General features: G+C 64.0%; 1 protein-coding gene across 2 annotated transcripts in view; it reads left to right on the plus strand.

The window, feature by feature from the left end:
* INO80 (INO80 complex ATPase subunit) overlaps positions 1-8,933 on the plus strand; it is a 74,791-nt gene extending 65,858 nt beyond the window's left edge. Inside the window, exons 29-36 of one of the 2 annotated variants that reach the window (XM_038741289.1) lie at positions 4,286-4,358; positions 6,627-6,785; positions 6,899-7,001; positions 7,146-7,234; positions 7,389-7,544; positions 7,669-7,828; positions 7,933-8,148; positions 8,633-8,933. In XM_038741289.1, coding sequence (XP_038597217.1) covers positions 4,286-4,358; positions 6,627-6,785; positions 6,899-7,001; positions 7,146-7,234; positions 7,389-7,544; positions 7,669-7,828; positions 7,933-8,148; positions 8,633-8,841 — 1,165 coding nt within the window. In that variant the 3' untranslated portion in view covers positions 8,842-8,933. The remainder of the gene's footprint in view (positions 1-4,285; positions 4,359-6,626; positions 6,786-6,898; positions 7,002-7,145; positions 7,235-7,388; positions 7,545-7,668; positions 7,829-7,932; positions 8,149-8,632) is intronic. The other variant, XM_038741290.1, reaches the window with a different exon arrangement.
* Positions 8,934-9,494: the final 561 nt, after the last annotated feature.

Consider the following 9,494-nt stretch of genomic DNA (forward strand, 5'->3'; position numbering starts at 1 on the left):
CTGCCCCACGTGAGATTCTCAGTCTCCATCTCTGGAATTCCCGGGACGAGAAAAGTTGGCTAATATTACCATCGAGGGTCAGAGCACTCTTTGCAGGAGGGGGTGTGTAATCAGTGGTGTTTATTGAGCGCTTACCGCGTACAAAACTCTTGGGAGAGTACCATCTAAGTTGGCAGTTGAGGAAACCGAGGCACAGAGAAGCGAAGTGACTTAATAATAATAATAATAATGGCATTTGTTAAGCGCTTACTATGTGCAAAGCACTGTTCTAGGCGCTGGGGAGGTTACAAGGTGATCAGGTTGCACCACGGGGGGCTCCCAGTCTTCATCCCCATTTTACAGGTGAGGGAACTGAGACACAGAGAAGCGAAGTGACTTGCCCAAGGTCTCACAGCAGACGGGTGGCGGAGCCGGGAGTAGAACCCACGACCTCTGTGACTCCAAAGCCCGGGCTCTACTGAACCCTGCTCTTACTGGCTTTCTGTAAAGGGGAGGGCGAGATTGGCAGCAGTCGACAGGTAAATTAAAGCCGACAGGAGCAGCCGTTCTTCATTTATGACAACACTTCAATCAAATCCGGCCCTGGAATTCCCAGGACAAGAAAAGTTGGCACTGCCATTGAAGATCAGAGCGGTCTTTGCAGGAGGGGGGGTGTAATCAGTGGTATTTATTGAGCGCTTACTGTGTACAGTCTCAGTTGGCAGTTGAGGAAACTGAGGCACAGAGAAGCGAAGTGACTTGCCCAAGATCCCACAGCAGGCAGGTGACAGAGCTGGGATTAGAACCCAGGTCCTCTGACTCTCAGGCTCTTTCTACGAGGCCGCGCTGCTTCTCCAGTGCTGTGGGGCTGAGGGAGGGGCGAATAAAAGCACAAATCCGAGTGCGAGAGTGACGCAGAAGGGAGAGAAAGTAGGAGAAATGAGCGCTTAGTCGGGGAAGGCCTCCTGGAGGAGATGCTGTGTAGCCATCCCATGCCGCCATCATCATCAATCGTATTTACTGAGCACTTACTGTGTGCAGAGCACTGTACTAAGCGCTTGGGAAGTCCAAGTTGGCAACACATAGAGACAGTCCCTACCCAACAGTAGGCTCACAGTCTAAAAGGGGGAGACAGAGAACAAAACCAAACATATTAACAAAATAAAATAAATAGAATAGATATGTACAAGTAAAATAAATAGAGTAATAAATATGTACAAACATATATACAGGTGCTGTGGGAAAGGGAAGGAGGTAAGATGGGGGAATGGAGAGGGGGACGAGGGGGAGAGGAAGGAAGGGGCTCAGTCTGGGAAGGCCTCCTGGAGGAGGTGAGCTCTCAGTAGGGCCTTGAAGGGAGGAAGAGAGCTAGCTTGGCGGATGGGCAGAGGGAGGGCATTCCAGGCCCGGGGGATGATGTGGGCCAAAGTAGGTGAGTTTGTGAATTTCCCGTCTAAAACTATTCCGCCGCTTTCCGGGTCGTGGTCCCACACAAGGGGGATCCCCCTCCCTTCCCCAGGTGGACAACGAGGGCAGGGCCATCTCCCAGTCTGGGCACCCCTCTGGCCACGCTGCCCAGACTGGTTGCTTCCAGGGCAGAACAGGATTGAAAAAGAGTTAGCACCCGGGGGCTCAGAAAAGACACCCAGGAGACCCTGTCTGGGACGTCGGCCCGGAGGTAGGCTTGCAGAGAGTTGGGCCTGTAGGCCCGGGTGGCATCGGACCAGCCCGCTGACCTTCCGAGGGTCTCCCGCTATAGAGTCTGAGGGTGTCTGATCTGTTCCGATCCCAGAACCGTGGCCCTCAGATCCCGAACTCAGAGCCGCCAGCTCGGAGCCTGCCCGAGTCCAGTTGCGTGGCGGCGGACACAGCCCACCACCGGTTTGGATCTCCCGGGCTTCCTGGGGCTGGCCCTCGGGTGCTCGCTCGAGTCCCCCTACAGAGCCGGCTCACGGCGTGCTGCTGTGACTATAGCACAGGGTAGTGTGCCCAAGGGGCCCGCGTCGAGCAGCAGTGGCCTGGTGACCCCCAACTCAGTCCTGGCCCCGAATCCACCAGGCAACCATCTTGTGGTGGCCTAGTGACGCTCTGGGGCCATGGCGGGGGCCACTGTCATCAGTTCCCTGCACCCCTCCTGGTGCTCCGTGGCCGGGGCGCTCCGGCCACACCAGGCTGGGCGGTTCTACCCGGGAGAGCCCGCGGGAAGAAGTATCTTCCTCCCAGAAGGCAATTCCTATCGTGAGGACAGGCGGGAAGGGTGCCGCACTACCTGCTCCTCAGACCACGGACCATCCCCCTGTCAGTTGACGAGAGGACATCAAACGAAAAACCACCATTTTAGCTGGCCAGCTAGCCCCGGGGCGCCCAGGGTCAGCCAGGGTAAATAAGGGTTCCTATAAAAAGCCTCCCGCATTCCCCTCCGATGAAATTTATTTACGAGGAACCCTTCCAGGAAAGAGCCTAACTGAGACGAAAGGCCTTTTGGCCGGGAGTCCTGGCCCGGGCCGCCGAGCGGCACGTGATGAGCGTCGGAGGGAACGAGCCATTCACAACATCCCTTCCCCGGGCCCGCCGCCCCCCGGCCTCCCCGGGCCCTTCCCTTCTCCGCCTCCTCCCCGCCCCCAGCCCGCGAGAGCTTCGGATTTCATGTTTCCGTTGACGGCCATCGAGGCTGCGAAGTCCCCGGGGGTGAGGAGCCGCTCAGCTCGCCTTTCCGAACGGCCGAGGGGGCCCGCAGATGTCCAGGGGGTGACGGAGGAGGGGATCCCCACCCCATGGAGGTGTTTCTGGGCTAATGGGGAGGGCGCCTGCGGAATCCCGGCCTCCTCACCTTTCCCCCGCTCCCCTTCCACCTCACTGCCCTTTACCACGGTTGTCTGTCCTCTGCTGATGCCCACCCCACGCCGGGGCTTCCGGCCAACCTCTGGGAGCCCCGGGAGCTGGGATCACATCTCATCCAATCTTCATTCTGTGGATTCGGTGCCCCCCGGGTGCTTTATTAGATGACAGAGCGGAGGAGCCCACCCAGCCTCCCCCACCTCCACGGTGCCTGGGGCCCTCTCGGGGTCCGCGATGAGATTCCTCCACCACCCGAGGCCCATCCCTGTCACCTCGTTAGTTGTCTTTTCCGGCCCCCTGCTCCCATCTTCAGGGAGGTGACGGATTGCTCCCGACGGAACCGCAGGGGGCCCGAGGGACCCTGTCCTCCCAGCCCCAATCACTTCTGCCTCCCTCTGTATCACCCACCAGTGCCCGCCCACCCCCAGCTCGGGGGGTTGCCAGCCCGCCCGCTCCCTTGGGTTCCTGCTGGCAACCGGAGGCCACTGTTTTGAACAGAGGGCCAGGAACCGTGAAGCAGGTCAAGGGAAGGTCAGTTGTGCCCTCCTGGAACAGGTTGCCCCTCTCTCCCTGCTCCTTAGACCTCCCCTCGCCAATAATTAAAGGACAGGGGGACCCCGAAGCTGCGGGATTTTCCCAGAATTTCCCTTTCAGGGTGCCCAACCCCATCCTCCGGGCGGTCCGGAAGGAACTGAGGGATCTTGTAGCCTGTGCCCCCAAGGCCGGCTCTTTCGCTGGGGTGGTGACCTGATCCAGCAGCTCCCAGCTGTTGGGCTGGAAGGCCTAGCTTGGCGGGCTTGGGGAAACCACACAGGCGATAGCCGTCCGGCCGCAGGGCCTCCTACCACAGCCAGGCTATGCGGTGGGGGCTGCCCTTAACCACCGGGGCTCCTGGCATATCGTCGGGCACAAGGGCAGAGGGAGGTACTCCCCAGCTTTGTCAAGGTCTGGCCCCCCTTCCGAGCCCACCGTGGCCGTCCTCTCCACACCCCCACCCCGACTTCTGATTGTCTTCCTTCCCCTGGTCCCAGGAGGTAGCAGAGTGCAAACGGAATGAATGCAGAGAAGGAGAACGTAGAATGACACTCCCCTGGCAACCCCCAGAGATCAAGCAGTTCAGTCCTCTGCCCCCAGCTTGAGCTGCGACTCAACCCAGTTTAGGCCAGGGAGGGTTTCCGCCTGATGCTGATGCTCACCTGCTTCAGGGTGGGGAGTCCTTGACGTGAGTAAGGCCGGTTTCTAAACGGGCCATCATACAACCAGGGCTGGGGTTTTCTCCAGACCCCCCTACCACCAAGGAGCTTGCAGTCTAGCATCTGCCAAAGAGCCAGCAGCTGCAGATGTCTCTTGTCCACGCCGCTCTTGGGCGGGACCAGAGGTCTCCGGGTAATAGGACTTGCTTGGGGTCTCCTGGGATGCCGTCATCCCCCGCTGGCCGCGTCACCTCAACATGCCCCTTTCTCCACAGGAACGATATCTTCGTGTTCCTGTTAAGCACAAGGGCCGGAGGCCTGGGCATCAACCTCACAGCTGCCGACACGGTAAGCCACCGGGGCCGGCCAGTTCTCCAGACAACCCAGGCTTTCGCCTGTGTTGGCTGTTGAGCGTTCGCCGTATCTCTCACCTTCCCCTCTGCCTCGCCCGCTCCTCGCCACCCCGCCGCCTTTGTATCGGGAGACTGGGCGCTGGCATTGGGACAGCGACAGGTCAGTCCCCGCCTGGGCCGTTCTTAGGCCGAGCCCCTCGTAGGTGGAAAGGATCGGCGGAAGGCCCGGGATCCGGACAACAGCTTCACCGGGCCCACGGCAGGCCGTGTCCAGTGGAGGCTGGCAGGATGGGAGTGGGGTGGTCGCTAGCTACTTGTGGCTCGTCGGAGAGATCTAAGGGAAAAGGCGATGGTCGTTCCTCCGCCAGTCTCTCAGGTTGCGCCAGACCCGGGGGATGAATTGGCCGCGGTGCCGTGCCTCAGGAAGGGCGAACGCCCCAGATCCATATTGCCGAGAGGGTCGGGGGTTGGAGAGGCTTTCAGAGGACCCAGGGGGCTAGTCCCACTGTTCCTCTGGGAGTTGGGTGAAGCGGGAATGTTCACGGGGGTCAGGGAACTTCAAGCACCAAAGGCAGGGGTGCTGCCCAGCTGGGAACGTCCCGGGAGTTGGGCGGGGCCGGGCCCAGAACCACGGTGTCCCACTTCCCGGCTCTCAGAGCAAGGTGGGGCCGGTGAGGATCCCGAGGGCCACACTGTCTGGCCTCCACCGGCCCTGACCCGCTCACAGGCCTCAATGGGTGCCCAGGATCGTGGGGCCGACGTGGTCCGAAGGGATGACGTCTGTCCGACTCGGTGCCTTATGGGAAAGGTCGATGGGGATGTGGGCTGGCCGGCTTTACCCTGGGGATTCATGGGCCAGAAACTGTCCCTTCATCCAGTCGGTCCATACCTGGCCCGTACCCCTTTTGGGGGCCTTCTTGGTGAAATGTAGCAGGCGTGATCCCCTCAGCTCGTGGCTCCTGGCCGTGCTTTCTCTCCCACCACCTCAGGGCAAAACCCAACGCGGGGACCAGCTCTGCCAGGGAGAGCGGATGCTGGTCCTCGTCCTCGGCCACCTCTTCGGCTCCCGGGACTGACCCTAGTGGTCCCCCCGGGGCTGCTGACAGTCCTGACTTCTGACTCACCGTGGGGCCACACTCTGCCACCCAGGCAGCACTGATAGCTCCTCATTAAGCCCATTTCACCATCCCCTAATTGCTATTTGTGCTCGTCTCCCGGGTTTCCCCGGGATCAGCGAATACCAAGTGCTGCAGGGCTGGAGGGTCGTGGTGGGGTGGTATGGACCTCTCCTTCCCGCCATTTTGGGGTTCTGCAGGTCTGGCTCCCAGGTCCATCCGGAGCAGGTTGGCAGGGAGTGGCGTGTCGCTGGGCCCGTCTCTGAGGGGACACAGCCCTGGTCACGGGTGGACAGCCGCCCCTCTGGGTTCGGGGGCCCACCCGTCGAGCCCGAGGCCGGGCTCTGCTTGCCCATCTCAGTCCATATGTGATGCCTCAGACTTCCAGGAAATAGCGTGGGGGTTGGGGCGGGGGTAGCTCGGACGTGATTCAGCAGGCAGGCCTCCTCCGAGGAATCCGGGCCTGGCCTCCCACTCGCTCCCGCTCCGGCCCATGGGCTAGAGGGCAGCCTCTAATCCGTTTCCCCACGGGGTGGGGAATGTGGCCCCTGTGCCGGCGCCGGGGCCCCCGCCTGCCGTTGGGCCGGCTTCCGATATCAGCGAAGGGCTCCTATCACTTCAGGCCGTCTGCTTGCCACAGTGAGGCGGGTATCCGCGGGTCACGGGCTTCCTCTGAGTGTGCGCGTGGTGCTTAGTACAGTGCTCTGCACGCAGTAAGTGCTCAATAAATACGATTGAATCAATGAATGGCAGGCGGAGCAATTGCTGCTCTGCGTTCACCGTGCTGGGAACCTCCCGCCTACCTATGGTGTCCTTGCAGCGGTTGGAGTCCGTTCCAGGAGGTGACCCTTCTGTGGGGGCCAGAGGGGTCAGAAGAGTCGGGGGTACAGGTGGGGGGCCTGGAGATGGGCCTGGCAGGAAATCCCCTCCCCGTTAGGCCTGGGAGAGACGCCGAGTTGCCCAGAAACGGCCCCCCGACCCTGTCGCCAGCCACTCCGTTCCCTCCGCCTGCTTCCCCTGCTGTCGAGACACCGAAGGGGCCAGGGTCCGCCCCCCGGGACGTGGTGGGGCGGTCCGAGTCGGGGGTCAGCGGCGGGCAGAGGCCTCGGCTCCAGGTTCCGCATCGGCGTCCCCTCCCTGCGCCACAGGTGATCTTCTATGACAACGACTGGAACCCCACGGTAGACCAGCAGGCCATGGACCGGGCCCACCGACTGGGCCAGACCAAGCAGGTGACCGTGTACCGGCTCATCTGCAAGGGCACCATCGAGGAACGGATCCTGCAGCGGGCCAAGGAGAAGAGCGAGGTCGGTGCCCGGCGCCACGGGGGCTCACCCTCCCCGGGGGGAGCCAGGTGGACCCACCCGGGAGCGGACCGGGCGGCGCCGGGGAGGGTAACGGGTCCCGTGATCCGTTGCAGATCCAGCGGATGGTGATCTCGGGAGGAAACTTCAAACCGGACACTCTGAAGCCCAAAGAGGTGGTCAGCCTCCTGCTAGATGACGAAGAGCTGGAGAAGAAATGTGAGTCCCCCCTCTCTGTGCCCATCCCTCCCCGAATCCCTCCCGGTGCCCTCACTCCTGACCACGAGGGCCCTGGCTGGCTCGGGGCACCTCGGAGCCAAACCGGTTAAGAGCTCACCCGTCGCCCGCTTTGGTTCCGCGTAGTGAGGCTGCGTCAGGAGGAGAAGCGCCAGCAAGAGGAGACCAACCGAGTGAAGGAGCGCAAGCGGAAAAGGGAGAAATACGCAGAGAAGGTACGGGGGCCGGGCCCCAGAGGTGGAGCGGGGCGTGAAGGCGAAACCCAGGGCCCAACCGGCGAATCGGTTCGCGTTGGCCGCCCTTCCTCGACCCGAGTTGAGCTCTCAGAAGCCCCTGGGGCCGTCTCACGCTCGCGGGTCGGGGTTTCAGAAGAAGAAGGAGGACGAGCTGGATGGGAAGAGGCGGAAAGAGGGCGTGAACCTGGTGATCCCGTTCATCCCCTCGGCCGACAACTCCAACCTGTCCGCCGACGGCGACGACTCTTTTGTCAGCGTGGACTCGGCCATGCCCAGCCCCTTCAGCGAGGTGATGTGTGCGCGCCCCCTTCCCCCCCCACTCGTCTTCCCCTCGCCCCGTGGCACACCGTGCCCCCCCGGGCTGAGCGCAGGCAGTGACGCGGCCGCCCCCGGTTCCCTTCCCGCCCCGCCAGATTTCCATCAGCAGCGAGTTGCACACGGGCTCCATCCCGCCGGACGAGAGCAGCAGCGACATGCTGGTCATCGTGGACGACCCGGCCTCCTCGGCCCCGCAGTCCCGGGCCACCAACTCCCCGGCCTCCGTCACTGGCTCCGTCTCGGACACCATGAACGGTCAGCCCTTTGCCCGGGCCGGCGGGGGGGGGGGGGGCAGAGGAGGGGTGGGTGGGGCCGGGCCGGGGGCCCGACGCCCATTCCTCCATCCGGTGTTCCCACAGGGGTCACCCCACAGGAGGGACCGGCCGCTGGCCGCGGGGCCCTGGGCAGGGGCCGGGGAAGGCCCAAAGGGGCCAGCGGCGCGGCGAAAGGAGCGGGGAAAGGGAGGAGCCGGAAGTCCACGGCCGGCAGCGCGGCCGCCATGGCGGGGGCCAAGGCCGGGGCGGCGGCGGCCTCAGCGGCAGCGTATGCCGCCTACGGGTACAACGTGTCCAAAGGTACGAGGGGACGGGCCCCGGGGGGCGGCCGGGACTCAGACCCCCGTCCACTGGCGAGCAGGGGTCCCAGGGGCCGGGACTAGGCCAGAGGCCCGAAGTAGGGGGCTCACGTGCCCCAAAGCCGTGCCACCCTTGACCACGGTCCTGCATCCTGGGTCCCCAGGGTTCCACCAGGCCCGCACACCGCCCTGGGTCGAGTCACCTCTTCCGGCCCCGGCGTTGGCCGCCGGGGCTTCCCACCTGGCGAGCGGCCCGCAGGGAAAGGGAGACCCCAGGGGCGATGAGGAAACTCACCTGGCAGGCGGAGTCGGTTCACCTCATCACCCTCCGAACCCGCTTTCCCTGGCACGCACGCCTGAGGCTAGAGCGGATGGGAGCCGGGTGGGGCACGCCAGACCGCAGGAGCACGGGTTGGGGGGCGTCTGGGCCTTCGTGGCTCACCCTTTTTCCCTTCCTTCCCACCTCTCCCCCGGCCCCGGGCCAGGAATCTCGGCCAGCAGCCCCCTGCAGTCCTCCCTCGTGCGACCCGCCGGCCTCGCCGCCGACTTCGGACCCTCCAGTGCCTCGTCCCCCCTGAGCAAAGGAAACAGCGTCTCCGGGACCGCCAAGGGCCTCAGGCTGACGGGCAGCCTGACCCCCGACCCCCTGCTCCGCAAACAGGGCAAAGGGGCCCACCCTGCCGGGGGCCGGTAGCCCGTTGGGGCCACCGGCTGCCGGCCGGGGGACCCCGGGGTCGAGCACTTCGATGGCGGTCCCCGGGAGAGCGGTCCTGGCCTCCCCTTTTCCCCCTCAAAACTCCTGCCACCGCAGACCCCCTAAGGGCCCCGGCCTCCTCTCAGGGCATCGACGGCGGGCACCCGCTCCCGGGAGAGACTCGGCGGGCCCGGGGGTGGCCAGAAGGTGGTCCCTCAGCTCCGCCCCTGGGGCAGGGGGTGGGGGCTGTTGCTAAGGAACGTGGCCTGGACCGATCCTTGCAAAGGCTTCTGGGAAAAGGCAGCGCCCAGCGGTTCCTCTGCCCGGATCGGTCTTCTCCCACCCAACCCCGTCCGTCCCCCCCTGCGCTCGGCACCTTGATTTCGTCCCCCAGACCCTCCGGGCACCCCCCTGCCGGACTGAGAGGCCGGTAGCCAGCCGGGGTGGCCTCAACTGGCCAAACCCCTCCCCGCCTTCCCCCTAAGGCCTGGCCCTTCCCGCCCCCACCTCCCTCGCCTCCCTCATCCCCCGGACCCCAGCTTGGCGGTATGCACTGTCGTCTGCATTGCACTGAGAGACGGCGGAGACACGGGCACCTCCAGGCCGGGACGTCTCCTACAGCGGGGTCAGGGGGAGCGAGCCGCTCTCGGCCG

This window comes from Tachyglossus aculeatus (genome assembly GCF_015852505.1).
Source record: "Tachyglossus aculeatus isolate mTacAcu1 chromosome 12 unlocalized genomic scaffold, mTacAcu1.pri SUPER_6_unloc_1, whole genome shotgun sequence".
NCBI lineage: Eukaryota > Metazoa > Chordata > Mammalia > Monotremata > Tachyglossidae > Tachyglossus > Tachyglossus aculeatus.